The sequence below is a fragment of the Sphaeramia orbicularis genome, chromosome 19 (assembly GCF_902148855.1).
Source record: "Sphaeramia orbicularis chromosome 19, fSphaOr1.1, whole genome shotgun sequence".
NCBI lineage: Eukaryota > Metazoa > Chordata > Actinopteri > Kurtiformes > Apogonidae > Sphaeramia > Sphaeramia orbicularis.
Window position 1 is genome coordinate 39,852,974 of NC_043975.1, and position 25,646 is coordinate 39,878,619.

The window sequence follows — 25,646 nt, forward strand, 5'->3', positions numbered from 1 at the left end:
TAAAAGAATCTCTTTATTAATTGCTTTCAAGAGATTTGGTCCACTTGTGTGATCATGAACTTCCAACCAGGGAGGAGAAAAGAGAAAACAAAGTCAGGAAGATAAAACAACAGAATGTAAAAATACAGTACAAAAAGAGGCCTTGTTTTTTCCACTTATCACAACCCCGGTTTCTTTATCCACTGTTTTGAAAAACATTTTGCATAACCAATCATTTTTATCTGACTGAAATAAACAAATGCATTAGAATTTTTCTGCAGCTGTGTAGGTGTGCATTTGGTGCTGGGGATCACCTGACAAATACCAGTAAGGGGACAAAGCATCATGTGAATACAATTACACTGTAATTTTATTAGTCTGTAAAAACTATGAATGGTTGTGTGACTTTACTAAAACACGGAAGCCACCATCAGAAAACAAAGAGAACCATTACATGTCACAAATGTCATTTTAACACAGAATGCATGATTATCATGAGAAGCAGCTTCTTGCTCAGCCAGTTTGAGGAACCTGGTCAAAATTCAATTCAGGTCAAAAGTCAAGGTGTGCAATGTAGAACAGAGATTTAATTTTTATAAGATTGTCCTCATGTTAGAAGATGCAGCACAAAGCTTATAAATCATGAACAAGCAGGTGTTGTGAGGAGTGGAAAAACGTGTTGAAAAACATGGAAAAATATAAATGTCCAAAAAACTGTGCAGAGGGATTTAAAAATATAAATTGACTTTCACCCAGAAACTCATGTTCATCTGTGATATTACATTTGTCTCCATGGCTGCATTTTATTTAACTTCAGTGTCTCTCTAGTGATGGATTTGACTGGAACACAGTGTTCATTGTGTAACCATCATGAGGGTCGGTGCTAAAGTGCACCGCGTTAGTTCAACAAGGCTGATATGAGCAGCTATAACAGAAATGTACATGTTTGAGGTGGCTCTAAACCTGTCACTTCTTCTATGTTTGAGTCATGATCCCACTGCTTTTAAGAGCACACCAACAAAACATGCAGTACAGGCATCAACTGTTTTCTTGTTTTTCTGTGTGGGTCAGTTACCTCATTAACACCGGCTGTTCTACAACAGGAGCCTTGACTTAAATGCTGTATTTTGTCAGTTCAACCTTAAAAGCAGCATTTCATCATTGTGGCTGTTGTTTTTATAGAACACAAGCCATGTTCACTATTTTCAATTTAAAGGATATCTATGTATTTTATGTAGCTCTGTCTTTCAATTAAAAGTTTCCTGCTTAATGACGACTGAAAAAGAGCATTTGATTGTATAGTTCCTATATCCCAACCATTAAAAAAATATAAATGAAAAAAGGGAACACTTTACTACTGACCACAGCAAATTCATCACAGCCAAAGGAAAAAAACAGCTTCACCATCTCTTATCTAAATGACCTTATATGGGTGTCTAAGTATTATAATAGGTATCAGATATCATATACTGTATATAGTAAGCAGGATTATACAATAAGGGTATGTATCATCTTATAGGTGTAGTATATTGAATAAGGCGCTATATAGGAGTATATAAGCCTCTGTGTATGCTTTGGTTTTCAGGTCTGTCCTTGTCTGGCGAATCCAGTGCGGGCAGTAAACACTGAGCTCTGCAGCAAAGATCTGCACTCAAACTTAGTAAATGTATATTTCAAACTATTGCTGTTCTTCCTCTGGCAAAGCATTTAAACAATGCTAAGACCTGACAAACAGAGCTAAGATTACATGATAACAAAGCAGATGTTTTCTGCTCACTGCCTCCCTGACAGAGCTCTGTACTGTCGCATACACAGAGGCATATTTTTTAAAGTTAATTATTATATTCATACAAGGATACATATATAAAGAAAGAGTTATACATTGCAATGAACATACATATATCAATAGCATATAGAAGAGAAATAGAAATAGTCAATAGAGAGCAATCATTATCGTCATTATATTCATCATAATACTAGGAGTAGTAGTAATACGATCCCTCAAAGAAGCTAATATGTGGGCTGTTCCAGACAAGGGTTAATTTTCATAATGTCCACTTGACAAAGCTGAGAGACAAGCTGAACTGTCCTGAAATCTGTGTTTCATAGCCTGCTCAGGCATTCAGGCCCGTTTTTAGAAGTGGGATAACTAAAGGTTCAGTGTGTTGTATTTATTGACATCTAGTGGTGAAGTTACAGTTTGCAACCAACTGAATACCCCTGTCTCCCTTCAAAAGGGTTGCTTGGAAGAAAAAAAACAACAAAAAAACACGCAAGTACCCCACAGAGATTATGCATTTGTTTAGTTTGTTCTGAAATTTTTTAAGTCACAGGGATATTAACTGTGGTCGACACTCAAACATAAGAGGTGACAGTAATGCCACAGAACAAACCAAATTTATAATGATGAGCACTGAAACCATCTACTACCATCTTATGAACTTTTCCTAGATGCAGCTGATCCCCAGTGGCCTTCAATAGCAACATTTGTTTTTGAACTGGAAGTTATTTAATTACTGTCTGCTCTAATGTTTCCAAATGTTTGTATGGCAATGGTAACAGTAATGGCCCTAAATCATGTCTAAAAACATATTTTCTTGTAGAAGGACCCCCAAAGCCCCACCTGTGCACTTAACTCAACCATAAATAGAAAGAAAATGCTCACTCAGACAGCACCTAAATCCCCTGAAAACCCAGGATGCCACTTGCGATTTAACAGTAAAATGAAGTTCTCCCAGAGTAACTGTAGAAATATGGTTTACTCTGCCACCTCTAGTGACATAAATGAATCATTCTATGAAACAAAAACATAATTCTCATTTTCATATTATTATACTCATGAAAAGGTAATTCTGAATGTCATATCACATTTCTTCAATTTGGTCCTAAATTGCACAAATTGGATCTTGAAGATGGAGTGGCTAAATACACAAGGAATATTTTTTGGCTATACCAGTATTTAAAACATCTCTTCTTAGACACCGCAGATGTTTTTATGCATCAATCAGACACCACTATGGATACAGAATGTTACAGAAAATTAAAGATTCCATATTCCTAATGCACATAAACTGATACTTATGTAAGACGAATTTAAAAAACAAAAAAGTCTCTTCTCTTGGGTAAATCTGTGCCTCTGCTCTCAGTTTGTGGTAATCCACTTCAATAGATTCAGCTTAAAACCAAACTCAAATCAACCTCTGCTGCAACCCTGTCTGGAACAACGCCCACAGGAGGAAAAAAAAAACAAAACAATCATAATAAGAAAAAAAAAAAATCACTATAGTCACCTAGTTCAGCGATACAAGTCATATAGCAATACTTCAATAACAAGATGTTCTTCTATGTAATAGAATACAGCAATACAGCTTTTTCAGGTTATATATATTTATTAAGCTTAACCGCTAAGTTATCCATTATTATTAGTAGTATACCATTAATTGTAAATATGGATATGAGTGTATATGTATTGGAATGTAGACATTCCTCCTTTATGTCTCAGTCCACTTTAAAGGTGCGGGAGACTTTCGTGACCAATTTTTCATCAAATCTGTAAACCTCAGTCATAGCCTGACAGCGGCAACGGCAGCAGCAGCGCAACCATGATATTAAATGGATGAAACAAACACAACTTGGAAACAGCTGAAACGCAGAAATGGCTGTTGGAATATGCATAGAGGGAATGTAGCTCCTGCCGTTTCCGTGTTGTGTCTTTAGCAGCTGCTGCTGTCAGACAGCAGTGCAAACCTGTGTTTCCCACAATGCACGTCATGACAAAATTCCAAAGATGCCCAAGTTACCTCCTGGCTCTGTTTGTAAACAAAGGGTTTGTTTATGGTGGACGGCACTGCGAAATTGTTTACCTTAATGCAAGAGATTCAGGTGAGTAATCACAGAAAGACTAACGGATTCGTGATACTTAGGCTATGACTGAGGTTTTACAGATTTGATGAAGAATTGGTCACAAAAGTCTCCCGCGCCTTTAAAGGCTAGAATTAGATGGCAACAGATATCCTGCCTTCCTGTGTGTGTGTGTGTGTGTGTGTGTATTTTTATTTATTTTTTTTATTTTTTTTGCATGTGTGTTCATGTCACATGTTGATCTGTTGTTTAATAGGCACAATAAATGGTGTGAATTCCTTCCCTGTCTCAAACTAGCAGGTTTCCCAGAATGCAAATCTTTGAGTTTATAATAAGCTACTGGGATCATGTCAGGGTGCATATGAGGAACACAGTTTTCCATTAGAAGGCTACGGCAGCATGACAGGTGTTCAGTGAAATAATGAGCCCAGTTCAACTGAAGACGTGGCAACCTGCCCTTTACAGTCAAGTTATGTTAAATATTCTAATCAATAACGATAGAAAAATATATTCTTAATGATCATCAGTCTTTTCATTAACTTTTATCCCAGCTTTTCCCTCTTTAAATTAATATTTATCTGGACTTTTTTCCCTCCTTAAATTATTACAAATCTCTCATTTACAACTGAAATCGTATGCAGTTTATTTTCACCATGGTTCAGTCCAATTGAGGTCATCTTTCTTTTTTTTACTGGGCATCTGTGGTCTGAACTGGTCTACTGTTGCAAACAGCTCTAGTCATGACTGAGTGCTGCAGTCACTTCCCTAGATGCCTCCTACACCAATCTCACATCTCTGCCAGCTGCACGTCTTGATGTATGTGATGACAAATGGACCCACAGTCACTTTGGCAACAGCGGCAACATTACTGTGAACTGTTAGCCTTGTGTACCCGAGTCAGAGCTGATTAGTTGTATGCACTGATGTACATGGACACAATCTGACACAAACTACAAGATTAATATACGTGTGTGTGTGTGTGTGTGTGTGTGTCTGTGCTCTTTCCAAGCAACATTTGGAATGATTACCTAACCAGCTATCAAGGGGACTTATACCAGTGAAGACGTGGGAGAATAAAACTATATTACTCAAGTTTGGTTTAGGGTATGTAAGCGTTCTTACATTCATTCCACAACCACAGCAATGTTTTAAATGACTGACCTCCTCATTTTAAAGGCCTGTGTAGGCATTACATTCATAGTATTCTACCAATATGGCAGAAAATATAACAAGGAAGTACAACTCCCCTAAGACAAAAATCATTACGCTCTAAATCATTAATCTCCAGAATGTTATTTTGACCCTCTCACTATAAGTCCATGATGAAATGTGAGTATAATTTGGTTGTTATGCAGTTTAATGAGGATTTCCTTGTCCACCAAAAACATCTTTTCACAACAATTTGTAGATTCTTTAGTCTCATTATCCATCTGCAACACTGAGGGCTTGGCTTTTTTTTTTTTAGCACCCCAGAGTTAAAACATCTACTTTTAGTTTAAGAGTGCTGTGCTTCAGCTGAGTTTCGAATTACTGCCAAGAATAAACAAGAACTGCGACCAGCGCACCCACCTAAGATATGTTTCAATGCTGCAAACATTAAAAAAAAAAAAAAAAAAAGGTCTCTGCTGGACACACGTTCAGTCCAAAGGGCACAAATTATTTGTTGAGGTTTTCACTCCAAGAGGGGATCCTAAAGGTGCTGAGTGTCACTGCAGTGTAATATTTTACTGAAAGTTATAGCCATGTCCTGTAGAATAAGAAAGAAGGCTTCCTTTGTCTGAACTGGTGCCTGTGGTTTGAGTGTTAATGTGTTGAGTAGATGTGTTTGTATGTGTGAATGAAGGTGGGTCAACAGTTCTGTTGTGTGTCCATCTGTCTCTCACACTGCTGGCTCAATGCTAGAGGAGGCCCGACTCTGCAGCTTGACAAAACTGGGCTGTAGCTGGTGTGACAGGTCCGTGTCCTTCTCTTTGTTTGCAGCTCAGCAGCTATCAGCTGCCTCTGGTCACGTCAACACTCAGAGGTCGTCGCCATCTGACAACCGTCTGCCTCCCTGAAATCACACACAACAACTCTGGCATCATCTACTTTCTGATATAACACAGTGGAGTAGTAGGACTGGGAATCAATATGTAGCTTCATGTAGCAAGTATCATCAAAAGGGAAAATTAGGATTAAAACATGTTAATACTAATACTAAAAACATTTAGTTTATTAAAGTTAAGCTTGAGATTGGTGCAACAGCAACACCATCTATAGTAAAGAGCTGGTATGTATAGCTAATGCTGTGTTTCCACTATGTGGTACCGGCTCGACTCAATTTGGCCTTTTTGCGACAGAGCGTTGTCTCTATGTCATTGTGTTATCAATGTGCGACACACAATTTAAAAAAAAAAAAAAAAAAAAAAAAACAGATTTGGAAGTTTACAGTAAATATACCAGTAGGCTAATCTGTGATGACAGCCCACAAAAAGACACTGTGGTCGGTCAAGGAGGTTCAGACATTTCTGTCTTTAGAGGCCATTAAAAAGATTCAGCATGAGCTTGACGGGGCAACACCCAATGAGTGAGTTTATCAGCAACACTGAGCAGACGTCACGGAAGTTACGTGCAGCATTGCTATGACGTCCAGGTACTCTAAAGTTGGTGGTATCTTGTAATGGAAACAGTCTCCAGGAATAGTATCTGGTATCCGAGTCGAGTCGAGCCGGTTCCACATAATGGAAATGTCGCATGAGGTCAAAGCAGTGACAATTTTTATCTGTTTTAATTATAACTGAATTTTATATCATTTGAGCTAAAAGACACTTTCACACCGCTGGAGGCTTTTCCATAGTCCCTACGACTGTTGAGAGGACTGGGAAAGTCCTCCTTTTTGTCTGCATTTGCACTACATTTTTATATTTACTTATAAGCAGTTTTAAATGTCTTTGCTTTCTCCTGTTTCAGGGTAAATCATTTGACAGCACAAAGGGAACTAAATGGTGCCCTAAGCGCTTTACAATTCCTCACATTCACCCATTCACACACACTCATACACCAGTGGGCGGCTGCTGCCATGCAAGGCGCTGCCTGGCTCTACTGGGAGCAATTTAGGGTTCAGTGTCTTGCCCAAGGACACTGACACATGTGGACAGTCGGAGCCAGGATTTGAACCACCGACCCTTTGGTCATTGGCTCTACCAATTGAGCCACAGCTGCCCAAGTGACTTCGTGCATGACGATTGATCCATATGCGTGTGTGGGACGCTGCACCAAAAACCATGTTTAAATATCCTTTACTAAACAGCAAAACAGCAATGTCAATGTCAACCTTAAAAACAGAAATGCTTGAGCAGTGAAGTCCAGGCTTTATACAGGGTGTCCCAAAAGAATTGACATTGGAGTGACTACCTGGTCAGGAGAAATTTTGTCAAGTTTTTTGGGACACCCTGTACAATGACATTTAGACACCTTCAAGCAAAACATTCAGCTTGCCAAGGTACCAATCATATCATGAAGCACCCAAAAGATTTACAGGCTGAAACAGGATTACAAAACTACAAGGTCAAACTGAAAAAAAAAACAAAAAACAAAAAAACAAGCAAATTGTACACTATCCTTGGCCACAAACAAAGTGGAGATATTGGCACAAAAACTCAGCAGCTGGGTAGCAGGACTGGCACTATCAAATAAAGGCAAAAGGCCGTATTAGGTATTGGGCATGTTTGGTCCGTGGTTTGGCTATATGACAGAATGTAGAGCTGTTGTAAATAGACCTCGTCTGGTGCAACACCGTTACCTGTCACTTGTCTCAGAAAATGTTCATTTAGTTGATGTTAGATCTTATCAGGCAATGTTGTAATTTGCTGGTCTATGGATACAATGTTAAAGAGCACAGAAGTCGTCTGATAATTACGGAACCAACAATTTTAGAAAAATAGTTGCTCATTCAGACATGTATTTTTTATTTTACCTTTATTTAACCAGGTAGGTCAATTGAGAACCAGTTCTCATTTATGACGACGATCTGGCCAGAGAACTGATCCCCTTCTCCTATAAGGCTCCATTCAAATAAATAAGATCCTGGTCTCTCTTTGAAGACCCCAAGGCAGTAGCCAGTTTACCCCAAAAGACTGGAATCTTGTATGTTTCACCTCACTTCACAGTTCTTACTAACAGTGCAGATACAAAACAAAAAAAATGTATAGACAGGCCCTGGAAGCTCAGCAGTTCTCGGAATTGGTCCCTATTGTGTAGTTCATATCAGAAAGTCTGTAAGAATGTTTGGTGCAAAAGTGTTTACTATAATTTCCTTATAAACTACATTCATCTCATCTAGTCAAGTCAAGAAATCCATATTTACTTTTGTGAATGATCAGTTAACACTTCCGAGATAATATTATCATTAAGCACCCAACCACTGGAAACATCATAAATGATACACAGATACACTGATAAAATTCTAACATTTGTTTAGTTGTATCATATGTATTTATTGACCAGTTAAAGAAGTCCTGACTCAAATTGTGTGTCTTTGTTGTCTGCATTACCACTCACCATGCTTTCTGTGTAGTCTGCTGTTATGGTGACTTGTTTGTCTTCTGGGGGCGGAGTCACAGCAGAGCTATCTGTACGTCTACCCTGATTGGTGAGCTGCAGCCACAGTTCATACATCTGTTGCATGTCTCTTACTGTAAGAAGAAGAATGTAAAATCTGAGCGATAGTTGAGTGCATTACAGAAAACACCAATCAGTGCACAAGTGCCCATAAAATTCAGTGCAATCAAGGGCCATGATTAAAAGTATGGGCAAAAGGACTGACCTGGACCAGAACACAGGATTTGAGACAGAATTATTAGCATGCATAAATAAAACACAGACAATAGTTGTTTTGTCATTTTTCCTAAATTGATATTTTAGACAATACATCTAAATAATAACAGAAACAGGTGTTTGTAGGTTCAAGCTGGAGCTTACAGCTGTTGTTCTTCATGTACGTCCACACATCCCTCTCCTCCAGACTGTGAGCAAATGAGCAGTTACCAATATAATGGCACTTCTTCTGTTTCATCACATGGACACACATCTGTGTGAAACACACACAGAAATCCAGGGTTATAGAGTAATAATGGCTCTGTACAGTCACTGAATTCTTGTATTAGATAATTTATTTCCCATCTATGTTAAAACAGTAATGCAAATATTACTTCAGTAATACCAGGGTTTTCCTCCCAGAGGAGGACCTAGACATTGTGTTCAATTGTTTTCGAGCCTAAGTCAAATGAAAGTTTACAGGCATTTAGTCTATTTGCAGCCTATTTTACAACTCAAAAAACTGTTATGATAGCTAACTTACACAGATAATATTCATGTACTAAAAAAAAGGTAATATTTGTCAAAAATGCCTCAAGTGAACTAATGTTAGTATCAAAAAAAGACTAAAAACTAAAACTTTTTGGTGAAATGAATAAACTTTTAGATGTAAATACAGTACACTTTATTCCATTAACTTTTCCTAAATTTCCTTTATTTTGTTGCCCGGCATCACTCCATGGAACACAGACAGCAGTGAAAACCTCTGAAAACCTAGAGAAAACCTTGAATGCAGTAACTGAAAAAAAAACTATAAAATAGGGGAGAACAGTAACTGTGTGAACAGAAATCTGCTTGAAAAGACTGTCAAAAACACTCTGTGAGCTACAGACTAAGAAGACAAAGATGCGTAAGACACCTGTATCCAGTCAGGTGGAGGGGTGGAGAGTGAAAAGACCATGTGAATACAGGAGTGAAAAGGAAGTACTCACATCATATTGCTGTGGATAGGTGCGTGAGAATGGCAGAGGCCGAACAACCACCCACTTCTTTTTTTCAAAGGATTTCACCAGAAGGACACGACGCTCCTTTGTCCAGCTGAGAAGATAATGGAGATTAAAACTAACCAAGATGACTTGATGAGCACCAGTGGCATCATTAACCAGAAGTACAATTAATTAATTTAATTTAGTCTTTATTATACTGGATACATACACAAACTGATGAATGAATCTTCAACTTGAGTTGAGGATTCATTTTTAAATGTAGTGCTTATCTTAACTTTAAATTATTTTGCACCAAAATTTCAAACTGATTAAATTTTATTTTGTTACAACAAACTCCAATTTAAGAAATGTAACTTTTAAAATCCTTATAGTAAAGTTAAAGGATGTTGCAACAAGGTTTTCAATTAATTCAGCTTGTTACTTACAGGAGGATAAACTAGTTCTTCTCTCCCCAGGAATCATGAGTTGGCTAACTCTTTAGCTACAAAGTAGAAAGAAAGTTTCCCCTCTCTTTTACTGCTACAAACTATATTTCACATTATACTTGACCATCATAAATTGGTATAAGTAATTTAAGTTTACATTAACAAGTGACTACGTAACCAGAGCTTACCAATGGACTCTATGCACAGCTCTAATAATAATAATAATAATAATGGATTACATTTATATAGCGCTTTTCTATTAACGCACACTCAAAGCGCACACAGTGGATCCATTATTCATTCACTCTCACATTCCCCCTCTGGTGGTGGTAAACTACATCTGTAGCCACAGCTGCCCTGGGGCAGACTGACGGACTCCCCTCCGACCACCACCGAACATTCACACACATTCATACACCAGTGTGAGTAGCAGCACTGGAGGCAAGGAGGGTGAAGTGTCTTGCCCAAGGACACAACAGCACATGGACAGAGTGGGATTCGAACCGCCAACCCTTCGGTTATTGGACGACCCACTCTACCATCTGAGCCATGGCCGCTCTACTACTTCCTGAACTTCAGGTGGGTCCTTTACTTCCTGTCTTTCATTATTGGACACACTGATTAATCCAGGTGTGCCTAATTAATCAGTAGTCACAACAAGAAGTAGCAGACACACCTGGATTAATCAGTGTGTCCAATAATGAAAGACAGGAAATAAAGGACCCACCTGAAGTTCAGGAAGTAGTGGGGCTGTGCACAGAGTCCACACACCTGCTCGGTCACGTAACACTTTTCCCCTCCTACTCACCGATACCCTGGACACCAAGGGATTAATTTTGAGTCATAACTTTAAATTTTTTCAAAAATTTTACAAAAATTTGTAAGAAATGCAAATAACATAATGTGCTGTGCACTTTTAACATACATATTTATATTTGAAAGTTGTCAGATATTATAAACTGCACTTGGCCATTTGACCTTGAAAAAGTAAGTCAAGGTCAACTATTTTCAATAGGCTTCTGCTCCATGCCAAGATGCATCCACAGTATAAATTTGGTGCAGATATGTCAATGCATTCTTCAGATAATGCGATTTTGTTGTTGAATGGAAAGACAGACGGACAGATGACAAAAGGATTACAATATCCCTTGGCAGAGAGGTAAAAATGGGAGAACATGTAAAGAGCATGTGTGTAATTTGAAAAGAATCAAGTAAATAAGTGTCACAGAAATTAGTTGGACAAAAATGATGGACAGACAGAATTCTTGGTATATCTGGGGTGGGGGGGGGGTGTAATAAAGTTGGATTACCTTAAAACTTTTCAAAGATTTTTTGCTTAAAACTGTAAGCCCTAGAGAACTTGGAACCTGGATTTTCTCTTTTTAAAAATTGTTTTAATAATCTCTGATTAAATAGATCTTGTTGGGCCAACCCAGTTGGAACTGTCAGCTTTGAAGATCACATTTATAATAAGATTTTTCAATGGCTTACTTTCAAACTACATTGAAAGTTGATATTCTTGCAGTGACAGTGGTTATTGGCGACTGTCTAACAAAGTTTGAGTTGCCAATAAGTGGCTGAACAGGGGACATTGCCATTGTGACTGCTTCAGTCCAAAGAGTAATCCAAAGTTTAAAGCAAGGTTCCTTTATTTCGTACCAAACAAAATCTTCAAGTATGCAGACAAAACATCTCACGATTCAGTTCACTGACGTTCACGTAATCCATAAAGCAGCAGTAAACAGCCTTCAAAGTACTCCACAACAGCAAAATATACTTAAAAAGGACAAAGCAGGAAGCAGTCAGCAAAAGCAGAATTTCCCCCATCACCAATTTGCTACTAAACCCTCACCCAGAGTGAACAGGTGATATATTACAAATCGCTACCATCACCAACACCACGTGATCCAATTAAAGCACATCATTACATAGCTGCTACGCGACTGAGCCTACATCTGTGTCCTACAGTGGTTCTCTATCTGTTTGACTCATGGGAGACAGTGGATGGAGGTGTGGGTTTGCTTGTGTAGCAGGTGTTACCTGTGTCTTGCTTTGGCAGTGCAATACTTGAGGTTCTTGTCAGGCTCGTTGACCTGGCCTTCTCTCCAACACTGGCCACACACAAACTTCATTTTCAAGTTGAGGGGACGGCCCCTTCCTGCTCCTAGTCCTCCCACACCCACACCACCCAAGGGGCTCACACCACCCCCACCAAGACCATCTGCTACTCCTCCACCACTGCCACCCATTCCCCCAACTCCTCCTGTGGGTAAGCTGCTGCTCAGATGAGGGATATGGAGGGGCTGAAAACAGACATAAATGAAGAAACAATAACATTAATCAAGCCTGGGAATTGTATCCTTTTTAACATGAAAACATCCAGTCAGATAAAATAACCTCCTCCAATTAAAGCTATACCTACCGATGTGGCATTTCGCACAGCACTTAAAAATTTCAACATCAACAACCTGCCTCGCTCCACAGCCGCGCCCACTTCCCCCTGCCTGAGCTCCTATGCTCTCCTCCTCTCACCTGATGCGCGTGGTGGAAGCAGAGGTGGCGGCGGAGGTCCAGTCCACTTCAGTGTGTCTACGGACCCCTCCCTCAGCAATCAGATACATCATCCACTCTTCACTGCACCTCGTCACCTGGGCGATGACATGCCCAAGGGATGTGTGCGTGCACTGTGAACACGTGGCCTCCGCAAATTTTCCATGGACATTTGAGGTTTCATAGTCCATACATTTATCATCCTACATATTCCTACACTGTGTGACACCAAGTACATGTACCTGTATGAGTCCCGCGGTCATAAAAGCTGAGCTTTATGCAGACCTGTCTGTGGAGTCCAGTACACCTGACTCCTGGACTGTATCTCCATCCTTCATTCACCGGACTCCTGTTTGCTCCCTTTGGTTGCTGTTTCTGTTAATACATCTGTTTTTTCCCTTCATGTGCATTTGAGTCCTAACCATACACATCCTAGACAGGAGACTGTGGTCAGTGACAGGAAGAGCAGTGCAAGTGAAGCATCAGATTCAGAGGTACCCATATCGGATGCAGGACGGCAACAATGGATCAGATGTGACGACGGTAATGGATGATTAACAGGAGGCTCAGCCAGGCTCAGCCAATTATTTAATTCAGACCGAATAAAATGATTGGTCAGAATTTTATCAGAAATATGAGCAATATATGAGAATGAAACATTTTTGAGTTTCAAAACCTGTTGGATTTCTTTTACATCTTAGTTTGACACACGCCTATTAGGAGCATTTTAAGATGACAAAAGAAAAGTGTAAAAATGCCACATCATACGGTATAGCATTAACAATGACATAGTTAAGTAGCTGAATTTCCGTGATCAAAACAAACTGGTGTAGCTGACAGTGAGTCTGTCTCCTGCTCATATATTGCCACAGGTTTCTGCCACAGCAGACAAGAATGACAGTACCAATAGGGGATCCTGCCCTTAACGGTTTCAGTGCCTTTCCTGTTTTACCTTTTGCTGTTTTTGGGCATTCTGTTCAAGCCTTTGCCAATGTCTCTTAGATTCTTGCACCATCTCTTCATGAGTGATACCTGGAAAAAAAAAGGTTGTCTGTCTGATTTCAATACATTTACTACAACTGCTGACTGTCATGTCAGAATGATCAATTATAAAAACTTTCATTGTCACATTTTAGAGACCAGGTAAAAGTTATTCTATGTAACTAAAGTAAAGACACTGGTACATGTGTTTGACCCACCAGTGTCCTGCTGCAGTACCCAGCATTTCAGCTCTATGACAGAGTGTGCAAAGGAACAACTGTCCTCACGCTGGCAGCCATAGCGAACTTCATGACGGCAAACATCAAACTGGCAGAGTGGGTGCAAAGGGCGCACCTTACTGTAGCGCACATTGGCTGACCTCACCACGTGCACCAGGCACCTGTAAAAATACAAACAATCTAACTCAATGAAAACTAAAAGGGCATTTTTTGTGCACATAGCTCCACCAAGAGCCCAGTTATGGCATTCTATCAATTACCCTCCGATAACACTGGAAAAAGAGAAAGAATCCTTCAATGTCAATTACAAGTAGTTAAACTATCTCCTCAAGGGAGATAATAAACCAGACAATGTTTATAAAGAGAATCACCTACTTGTTATCATCAAAGGGGTGTCGAGCTGTAAGGTTTGAGCAGACAGCTAAATTTTCTTTGCTGCGTTTGCTGATAATGCGGGGTTTACTGTCAAAACATTCCTGTGGAAACAAAAATGAGATGGTGATGAAACAGAGCAAACTACAGTTTTAACAACTAATAATATGTTAAGCTGATTTTTTTTTTCAACATTGTGGACAGGCATACCTCACAGAGGAACATGAACATGCCCATGTGGAGCTGCAGCAGCCTGGTGACACTGAGTGCACGTCGCTCTGTGCTGCCCAGGGGATCAAACAGGAGTTCTCGGCTCAGTGCACCTTTCCTCTCTTGGGTCCATACATCAATCTCCTCCTGGCAGTAGGCAAACGTGCAGTTCTCCCCATACTGACACTCCTGACGCTCCTGCACCTCTGTGGGATACAGAATTATATCTGGATGTTAGCAGGTGTTTAAGACCTGTCAACATCCAGATATAATTCTGACCTGTTGTCACTCAACATGCTGGTTGTAAATGGATTCATACCTTTACAGAGCACAAATGCTCCAAGAAAGTTGTTCCGTGCAGGCCGGGGCCGGATCCTCTTCCAGGTGGGGTCATCTGTGTTTTTGAGGCGGCACAGTAGCACATCCCTCTTGCAGCGGTGTGCTGCCTCTGGCTGGTATTTGTAGTCCATCACTCGTGGGCCTGCAAAGAAAAAATGCATTTTGTTGGCAGAGTCAAACATAATATTATTAATATACTCGCACTTGAAAACCCTCGGCTTGACTTATGAAAATCTTCAAAATACTGACTATCACTGATATGTTTATTTGCAATATGTAAAGTGTACTGTGAATGAATACTGGAATTAATTTGTGCAATAGTAATAGTATAGTTTGTGCAATAGATGTGTAAAGGAATCCAAGATTTATCTAAAACAGAACATAAAGTGGTAAAAAATTAATGTAAATGAACCGTAAGTATTAGAGAAATAAATATAGAATGACAAATAATTTTAACTTTTTAGATACTTAAGAGATCATGTAAGTTGGTGTCATGCCTTTTAATAGTGAATAAGAAATAAATGTGAATGACAAACTCCACAAAGTGTGTTAAGTGATTTGTCATATTGAGACTTGATTATGATTTATTTAAGAGAAAACATGTCAAGGAAGTGTAAAGATTTGTCACAGTGAGGCTTGATTATGATTTATTTAAGGGAAAACAAGTCAAGGAAGTGTAAAGGGTGCATTTGAAGTTTATTACACAGATACTTTTATTTATTTATTTTGATTTTATTTTTTTTGTCTGCAATTTGGCACCCCCTTAAGCAGATGGTACCCTAGGCAGCCGCCTGTGTGGCCTATACCTAACACTGCATTATTAACATTTGCGTTAACATAGGAGTGGACGATATGGCAAAAATATATCATGATTTTAAAAAAAAAAAAATCATGATCTCAATTTTATCACAATTCTTTACATTGATCTTTGAGACTAATTTGCAAGTTTCTGAACAATTTCCCTTTGTAAAACATAGCCCTAAAAGAAAAAAATAATTTAGCCCAAAGAACCTTCCAGAGCATTTTTTATTTAGTTTGTGCAATTTCGCCAAAAGAATATAAACATATTAAAAAATGTAAACAACACTGATTAAATGCACTCTTGAACATAAAAACTAAACTGCACTTGGTTTTTGAGGAGGCTTTCAATAAACATGAAAAGTTAATAAAAATAATAATAATGCAGAACAAAATATCAATGAAGAAATGCCTGTTTCAAATAATCCTATATAAATACTAAAAATGCCACATCATACAGTATAGCTTCAAGTTATGATAGACTTGACCTGCCATTTTAAGTTTCACTTTCACTGTGCATACTCATTGTAGGGTACATGCTGCACGGAATGCATATAAACCCCCCCGATTCCACGAAGTCTGTGCTTTGTCAGATCATCGATACATTCTAATCCTTCACAATCTAATATCATAATCTCACACACCCCTACAATAACATTAGGGTCATTTTCACAGGCTTGAGCAAAATATTCGTCAATGTTATTCTTGTTTAGTTACATTTCTCTCACCCACTCCTCCGCTCTATCGCGTCTCCACTGTCAAGCTGCAGTGAAGATGGAAAGGAAGATGAGACTACAGTGTTCGTTTTTCCAAATGATTCCAAATGATAGTTTACAGAGGCATTTTCATTCATCCCTCTTTTTTTCATAACCATATCACATTTGGGTCTGCATTGAGTGCTGTCTGAGTACATGAGTACACACAGATATCCACAGAATGTATATGGCTGATTCCGGCCAATTCTTTGGGGGCCTGCCCCTAGTGCCCTGACTTATCAGTGCACGGCAAAGTTTTTGGACAGATGGATGGACAGACAGACAGACAGATGACCAACTGATGACAACACCCGGCGGGCAGTGTGGCTGAGGGTAAAAACTGAAGTCATTAGCAAATGGGTCAGGTTTAGGCTAGGAAGACTTGACATTACTTTAAAAAATAATGTATTGCTATATTCCATTACATGCAGCAAACATGGATAGCACACAGAGGGATGGTAATACTACAACATCAGTTTAATGACAAAAGAAAGAATTGTTGCTCAGAGGCTGCAAAGGAAAAGTGACTGCTTCCTTCAAAGTTTTAAGCGCATTTGGAAAGATTTCACATATGAAGCTCCAGTTCTTATTGCAGTAACAGCCTGAGGATGGAACCTTTACTGAATATGTTCTAACATAGTAAACATTCAAGTAGTGACTGGTAGGTGTTTTTGCTTTTAAAAAAGAATGAGCAGCTGTTTCCCCAGTTGAAAACAAATCTCTATTTTTACCTCCGCCAGGAGGTATTGTGATCACTTTGCTTTGTGTGTTTGCATGCCTGTTTGTTTGCGTGTTTGTTAGCAAGGTAACTCAAAAAGTTATGGATGGATTTTCATGGAATTTTCAGGAAATGTTGACACTGGCACAAGGAAGAAATGATTACATTTTGGCAGTGATGGGGGGGGGGGGGGGCAGATCTGCCTTGGCGGAGGTCTGCACTCTCCGAGTGCTTTTCTTGTTCTCTTTGTAGATGGCTAAGGTGACTAGTCTCGTTTGTTTCTTCTGCTTTTTGTTCATGACACCATGTGCCTAATTCACTTCAACCTTTTTGCACTGTTTCAAAAGTTCCTTTCAAATTTGGTTGACAGTTATATGGAAACACAGCTACTGACAGTTTGATTTTGACTAGCTCTATATGTAAAGTGTCATGAGATTACTTTTGTTATGATTTGGTGCTATATAAATGAAATTCAATTGAATGATTAATTGACTCATTTGTGGGTGATTTAAACCAACCTATTCGGCTGTAACAGGCATGACAGGCTTGTCGAAACTCATGAGTGGCAGCCAGAGGATTTCTGGAGAGGAGAGAGAGGTTGGTTCCTGCCGGACCATTCTGATTAGGAGGAAGAGAAGGAGAAAATTTGTTAAAAACAAAATGTACACAGCCACACAAGGCTAAATAAATAAATGTATAGTAAATAATAATGAAACAATCATCCCAATCACAAATTAACCCCATCCTGCCACACTGAATAAGGGTTGTGCAATGTTATGATATACTGTGCATGGTGTGACATTAAAATTGTCTGTTGGTTCATATTTTACTCTATTGTTTCTTGATGCAATTCACACTCTGTATGGCTTTGTTTGCATAATACTTAGCAATCTTCCACAAGGCTCAGATACAGGAAAGAGGCATGAAGACAACACAAATAAACATGACACACAATGAGGTCATTCTGAATAGAACGACTCTGATCAGCTACACCAAACTACAGAGCTTGAATGTGAAAGAGTTGCACCTGTCCTTGTCTGTCTTTGTATAACTGTGGCTGAAACATGTTTTCTGTTAACCTTTTAAAAATTGTATACATTAATATATTTTGCATAATAACAATCAAATTAGTACTTTTTTCAGATATTTTTCCCGAAAATGTAATATTTATCGTTAACTGGACACCAAACACCTGCATTTGGGATTTTGGTCATGTTGAAGAATCCTGTTGAAATGGATGCAAACAAGTGTTGCCAGGCACAACAAACCCCGCCCCCTTGATCCAGGTGATGTCATCATGTCTATGCATGTGGTGATGTCAACATATCAACTGCCTCCATATATTTGCCAAGTTTGAAGTAAATTGAAACAAAAGTGATGTTTTTATAGACATGTGAATTTTCACCCGTTATAAGTAAATGGTAGAAGAAAAAATATTTCAAAAAATTCATCGAACCCAATTTGGAATGAATTCAACCAACAGTTTTGCTGCTAGAGTGTTAAAAAACAAACAAACAAACAAACAGAACCAAAAACAATACCCCTTGCTTCCCCTTCGGGGGGGCGGAGTAATAATATATTAAACTCCATGGGAGACTATTACTCACTGCATGGGCAGCACTGTGGTTCCGCATTCCAGGGATAAAGCTGTGACACACTCGTCCCCCTGAAGATCAAGAAAAACAAGGACAGTGATCTCAGACATCATATTGTAATATTGCTGAGTCACACGGTCTGCTGCTGGCACACATCTCAGGTTCAGCCAGCTGCCCAGGAGCTCTGCTGTTGAAATGAAGCAAGAGTAAACGGAGATACGGACTCAACTGGAAATTTATTTTGCTTCAAATGCAATGAACAAAACATAAACAGATAGAAACAAAAGAAGAACTGTTTACAAATGTTCAACATTTTCAGTCTCATATCAAGACCATTTATTAAAATATCTGAATTATACTTTTTTCTTTTTTTTTTACCATTCATGCTTTCAGTGCTTTGCTCACCAGGGAGAGTGTACTCAGACAAAGAATCTAGACCTCCAGTGATGATTCCTGCCTTCCCTTCTCCATCTGTAGTACCAGTAGAGAAGCTGCCCAGTGCGTCCTGCGCCTGGGTGGAGCCCTGGTCCCGCTGTACCAGTGGCAAGTACGGCTCCAGAGGGGGTATCTCATTGATGGAGGAACTGAAGAAAGCAGAGGGAAGCTGTGGTGATGGAGTTGGAAGGCTGGGTGAATAAGGAGGCCTTAGACCCACTGCTGTGTTGGGAAGATTGGTGGGGATAGCACCTTGGACAGGACTCTGAAAGCAGGTAGAAAACTGCAAACATTACTTCAGAGCACAAGTGTTCCGATTTCACATACTAAACCCACACTGAAACCATTCACAGTGCCAAACAATCCAACTGAAGCACATGTTTTTCTCCTGTGTCCATTAAATCATCGTAATTTCTACTTTCCATCTATTTACAGACTGGCTGGTTGAAATCTCTGATGTGTCCTTTAGTCACCTCACTGACTTTCTTGGGGATGCAGTCCAGCAGACTGTCTAGCTTGTCCTTGATGACACTGTTGCTGCATTCATCCGTGTGCTCTGACACTGGGACGGAGTACGGCATAGGAGGAAGGCCTTGGTTGCTGGGACTGTCTGACAGGTCAGTGCAGGGCGTTACTACAGGGGTTGCAGGGTCATCGCTGACTGGGATGGGTGTGGCTAAAGGTGCTGGGATGCACTGTGCACTAGACAGATCAGCTGAGAAAAAGAACAGCAGGGTCAATGATTACAAAACATAGAAAGCAGTAGAAGCACATGTTGTAACAAGGTTTTTACTGGTTTAAACATGTTATATTTAAGACTCTTTAAGACCTTTGATCCTCAAATCCATATTGAATACAACATCAGACCTATCACATCACGGGAAAAACAGTATAAAGTAAAAAAAAAATACTGAGTTACATCAAAATGTGAGACATTGGCAGGTGTTTGGTGGCATTTTTGTGGTAGTTTTCTGACTTCCAAACCATTATATCCAGTGTTTCTAAGTTGTGGTTTTCCTTCACAAAATGTGGTAGGTTATAAATTAATCATTTTCAGTAGTATGTACAACCATTAAATGTAGCCAGATCTTGTTGAACGTGCAACAGCATTTGATCCAAGTAACGTTAATATAAACAAGCTAGCCCACACGATTTGAATTACTATTCATTTAGTTCAATGTTAGTTTGATTATAGACTTTTGTTAGAGTGTGACCACTACAAAATTGTACTGCCAAATACATTTAAAAGTTTGATTCAAGTTCCCTTTAAAGAAAAACTGTATTTTTTGATTCAATAAATTTTTTTTAAACATTTTTCTTGAACATTTTCAAAATTATAACAGTCCAGTACAGTACATATACAGGTTGTAAATATACAGGTTGTATGAAATCTGTAGCAAATCCAAAATACATCCACAGCAGTGGCGGCTGTTCATTTTTCAGAGAGGGGAAGCTCATTGTCAGCTTACATAAAAGTCACGTTATTTAAACATAAATTCAGCTCCCCATTTCTTTTTAAGAAAATGGTCAGTGACCTTATCGTACCAAGTAAACAAGAAAACCCTGAAATTATTTTAAATTGAAACAAGGAAGTACAATGAGTGTGTTTTATTTACAGTGCAAGAAATGATCAAGTTACTTTGGTAGTGGTTTCTCTCTCCATTTCACAGCAGAATGTGCAATGGTATTAAACTGAACTCTGTCAAGTGAAGGAGTAGATCTGAAAAGAGCTGTGAATCAAATGGGATTCAGCCTTTCGACTGATCCTCCAATCAGCATGTGGAATCCCGGCATCCAGCCTGGCCGAGCTCCGCCCACAGCTCCATTCACCCCCAGAGACACCAGGCGTCCGGGGGCGGGACAACATCTTGGCATTTATCCAATTACCATCCAGTTTTGAGGCAATGAAAAAAGCTGTTCCACTCAGTCCCATTGAAGTCCATGGACGCCGGGTGTCTACGGGCAAATGCACTGAGCAGAGATCGAATGAGAAAACAGCACAACGGGAATGTATGAGAAGTGAACAACATCGAGTCCGCTGATTTGTGATAAAGCTGATTCTGAACGAACTCGCCCTTGAGATGAACGTGTTCTAACACATTTGGAGTCAATGAAATGCCAACACAACCAAACATATTTAACCATTTAATTTTCGTAATTTTAGGGGAAGCCGAGCTTCCCTTGCAGTCTATGAGAAATCGCCACTGATCCACAGCATGATCTCTAAAGTTCTTCTTAAATCCAACATTTCAGGCAGTTGCACCCTAAGTTCCCTGATACTCCAACACTTTGCCAAACTGCTGTAAAGAGGTCCTTCTGATCAGTAATACAATATCTTAATTTTTCCAGAGAAATATAGTCTGATATCAAAGACTTCCACAGATGTATTGAAGGAAGTTCTTCTCCTACCCATTTGGTCATAATAACCTTTCAACCAGCATAACCAAAAAAGGAACAGTGTTCTTATGTGTTCTCAATGGTTCAGGGATATACATCAATAGACACAATAATGGATTAGGCTGAAATTGCAGCTTAATTAAAACACTAACCTCAGCACATATGGTTTGCCAAAACTGTTGAATCTTTTTGCATTCCCAGAGGCAGTGAAGTCTTGTCCCTAAAATAGTCTTATATTTTGGGCAGTTTGGAGAGGCCCCTGTCGTATATTTACTGTACATATATGGAGATATATACACATTTCGTAAGATATTATATTACATTTCTCTAAATCTGTTACATATGGATATTTTTTCAAAGGTAAAAGTAAAATTTCCCCCCAAATTTCAGGATCTGATATTTTCAACTGAGTTTCCCATTATTTCCGTAGGAATGATAACTTATCAGTATTCAAATGCTGCAGCTTTGAATAAAATTTGAATACAAAATTACTTTTTTAAGGCTATCTAAGAGTCTCTTCTGATAAGTTCAAGTCATGTGAGAGATTAAGAGTATCCATTTTAGTATGTACATAGTGTCTGACCTGAAGCTATTTGTAAAACTGTTGTTTGTAAAAAAAAAAAAAAAAAAAAGTTAGATCCAGTGCCCTCTCTGATTAAATCAGGATTACCAATAATTGCTGTTAAACAACTCAGTTTATGTTTAGTCCCAAATAACTTCCTCAAAGTATTCCAGGTACTACACACGTTAGTCATTAGAAAATTGTCTTAAGCCATAATTGGTCATTCACTTCTGTGTTTATAAAGTTGACAGGAGAGTATGGTTTGGAGAGGGTTGCTTCAGGCTACATTTATATGTAGCCGGGTATTTCAGAAAAAGGGACGTTTCCCCCTCTCCATTAAAAAAAAATGTAGTGCAGACGTGATCGTTTTCGGAAACTACTGCGTTTACACGGCTCCGTATATCTACACCATCAAGAGCATGCCAGGCCTATAGGTGGCAGTACAGTGAGACGATCGAGTACCATTAACCAATCAGACCCCTGAAAAGAATCACAACAAAACGTTACTTCCTCTATGAACCTATGGGGATGTAATTTTCCTGTGTGCCACGCTGTGATAATCACTCTGACGTGTATCCAGAACTCTCCCTCGATTGCTTAACTGTTGATAAAAAGAAAAAGAACAAATGGCTGCAACTCATTAGGTGGATATAACAAAAACATCGGCTAATTTCTGAAAGAAACAGAGTGTCAATAGAGGTTCAGGTTTACTGTGTGTGGTGCAGTTAACTGACAGGTGACCTACACTTGAACAGTAATATAAGGTGGTTCTTTCCGTAGGCGCAGTCAGTGAGTTTTTGTAGCAAATTCTTTTAAATAATTGTACAGTCAAAGTGCTGTTTTGGAGTGTTGTATGCTTTGCCGTGTTTTTGTCAAGTTTGGCTGTTTTTTTAACCACCTTTTTATGCATTTTTTTTCTGGTCTGTGTAGTTCATTTATAGTTGTAATTTAGCTGTAAAATAATATACAAATGTATGTATTTACATATGTGTAAGTGTATAGGTAGAGAGCTAGCCAGGGCAGAAAGAAACATACTGTCTGTAAAAGAAGCAGATCAAGGATGTTTTTCTCAGTGATATGAGGGGCACAGACTAAAAATGACTAGAAATAAGTAAAAATAAGAAGCTGTAACATGAACACAGAATGATCTAGACAAACAAATGTTTGAGCACATGTAAAATAGTTGACAGTGTATTTCTGTAATCTCTGCAAAGTTTTGTTACGCACATTCAGCTTTTTTAATAATAAATATGCTAAAAATTTAAGTCCATTTTTCCTGTTTCGGGATCCACTTCTGATCATTCATCTGTATTCAATCTGCTGCAGTTCTATGTTCCAAAGTCCATAAAACACATCCAGTCGTCATTCTACCACTTCACATGTGATGATACAGTATAGAGGAAGAGGATGGAGCTGATAACTAAAGTTACAAGCATTAAACAAATGAGAAAACAAAGAAGTTTGGTGCTAGTGAATCTTATGCTGTGTTTCCACTATGTGGAACCGGGTCAACTCAGCTTGGCTTGACTCGACTCGGGTACCAGGTACAATTCCTGGAGACCATTTCCATTACAGGATACTACCGACATTAGAGTACCTGAAAGTCATAGTGATGTGGCGAGTTACTTCCGTGACATCTGCTCAGAGAGTTGCTGATAAACTTGCTCGTTGAGTGTTGTCTTGTCAAACTCATGCTGAATTTTACGTCAGCCAAAAAAGACTCAATCTCCTCGACTGACCATGGTGTAGTTTTGTGGGCTGTCACCATGTGGAGTAACCTACCGCTATATTTATTGTCAACTTCTGCATCCATTTTTTGTAAAACAGCGGGTCACAGAGACAGCTCTCTGACCAATCAATGGTCTGCAGTGTTTACACATCACGTTTTAGTATCCATTCCCCAATCTTGGAATCTCGGCGGAGGTGATACCAAAAAAACTACTACTGGGTACCAGATTCCAGGTCCTTTTTCGCAATGGAAATGCAAAAAGGCTGGGTCAAGTCAAGCCGGTACCACGTAGTGGAAATGTAGCATTAGTGTCTTAGCTAATTAGCGCCCACTGCATCTGCTCTACAGGATTTTTGTGTATTTACTTGATACAGAATAAGGCTTTTATGAGGTGTTTCCACATCCTCATGCTTCATATTTTCTTAATCAGTCCTTTATCTGTTCTTTCTAGTTCAGTGGAAGGTAAATGAAGTAATAATTTATGTCACTGGGAAGTGATCTTCAAAAACTGTCATGTCCGTCCCAGATCTCCGTTTCCCTCTGTTTATACGCACACACAAAAACGAAGATTTGCCAAAATCTCCATGTCGGCTGGAGTTTTCAGAAACCTTCCTTTTCGGTGCACATGCTCATTGTTGTCATCTAAACAATAGGCACAAACGCAAAGAAAAATCTCCATTTTCAAAAATCCCGGGCTACTCCCAATCTTGAACCACGGTGGCTTTGGTTGAGCAGTTGCCCAAATTGAGATCATTCTGGCTTGCATTGATATTATATAATTTGTAATGTTGAAGAGGTCCCATCCTCCTTGTTCTTTTGGTAGTTGTAAAATATTTACAATTTTAGGCTTTCTGTCAGCCGATATAAAGTCAATGAGAGCTTTATTTATATCTTTAAAGTTGCTTCTCTTCAGAAATATGAAGAGCATAGATCAGTGGTTCCCAACCTTTTTTTGGCTCGTGACCTCATTTTAACATCACTAATTTCTGGTGACCCTAGACATTCAAAATGGAGGAAATTGTTTTAATAAAATTAATTTGTTTATGATCATGTAATAGTTTGTTATAATATGTTGCAAATAGAGCCCAACTGATATGGGATTTTTGGGGCCAGTGCCAATATCGATGTTGGGGGCTTAAAAAAGCCAATATCCGATATATTGGCCGATAACCAATATATTGGCGGATATATGAAATAACAAATTACTACCAGGAAATATTCAAAAACTATTCCAAGAAAGGGAAGGTGGTTATGAATTAAGAGGACAACATTATTTCAAAACTTTATAAGTGTGAACGACAAGGAGAAGTTTTTGTTTCGATTTGTTAAGTAAAAGTATGGAACAGATTGAAGGTGGAGTTCAAAGAATGTCCAAACAGAAGTGAAACTGACACACTTTACCGTTCCTCTAACCATCCGTGTTGAAGTGGGGGGAGAGGTGTGTGTGTGGAGGGTAGAAGTGAAAGTGAAACTGACAGGCTTCACTATTCCTCTAACTCTTCAGCCAGCACATACATATAGGGGCAGTGAGCAATAGACTCTCCGCACAGCAAAAAAGTTAATACATCGGTTACACATTTGCCAATGTTGATTAATCGGTGATACGCTATAATCGCCCCAATTTTTCCCAATTAAGAGACCACTGCAATTTCCTCTGAAATCAGCATGTCTGCATGTATGGCAGCCACTCCATTCCTGTGTATGTTGAATTCCAACACAAGCACAACCTTATTCTACTTAATAAACACCTGATCCATGACTTATTGAGAAGTACAAAAACCACTACTGTGGCCATCACTATCTTTTTACAATGGAAGAAACAGTGCTATTAGTACCACAAAAGCCGTGTTAATTTCGTCAGACGAGATAAGACAAAATATGTTCGTCAACTACCCTTTTT

General features: G+C 39.0%; 1 protein-coding gene and 1 long non-coding RNA gene across 3 annotated transcripts in view; one reads left to right on the forward strand and one right to left on the reverse strand.

Annotated features, from left to right (window-relative positions):
- LOC115410696 (uncharacterized) lies at positions 1-5,442 on the forward strand. Its single transcript, XR_003934119.1, has 2 exons — positions 1-3,493; positions 3,968-5,442. It is a non-coding gene; the product is annotated as an uncharacterized LOC115410696 (long non-coding RNA).
- Positions 5,268-25,646, reverse strand: part of zc3h7bb (zinc finger CCCH-type containing 7Bb) — a 27,155-nt gene continuing 6,776 nt past the window's right edge. Inside the window, exons 8-21 of one of the 2 annotated variants that reach the window (XM_030122432.1) lie at positions 19,532-19,773; positions 19,029-19,323; positions 18,636-18,694; positions 17,547-17,646; positions 14,738-14,899; positions 14,419-14,624; positions 14,212-14,312; positions 13,816-13,997; positions 13,569-13,648; positions 12,107-12,369; positions 9,627-9,732; positions 8,800-8,908; positions 8,380-8,513; positions 5,268-5,893 (exon numbers count right to left, since the gene is read on the reverse strand). In XM_030122432.1, the coding sequence (XP_029978292.1) occupies positions 5,858-5,893; positions 8,380-8,513; positions 8,800-8,908; positions 9,627-9,732; positions 12,107-12,369; positions 13,569-13,648; positions 13,816-13,997; positions 14,212-14,312; positions 14,419-14,624; positions 14,738-14,899; positions 17,547-17,646; positions 18,636-18,694; positions 19,029-19,323; positions 19,532-19,773 (2,075 nt within the window). In that variant the 3' untranslated portion in view covers positions 5,268-5,857. Of the gene's footprint in view, positions 5,894-8,379; positions 8,514-8,799; positions 8,909-9,626; positions 9,733-11,402; positions 11,603-12,039; positions 12,370-13,568; positions 13,649-13,815; positions 13,998-14,211; positions 14,313-14,418; positions 14,625-14,737; positions 14,900-17,546; positions 17,647-18,635; positions 18,695-19,028; positions 19,324-19,531; positions 19,774-25,646 lie in introns of those variants that run through there. The other variant, XR_003934118.1, reaches the window with a different exon arrangement.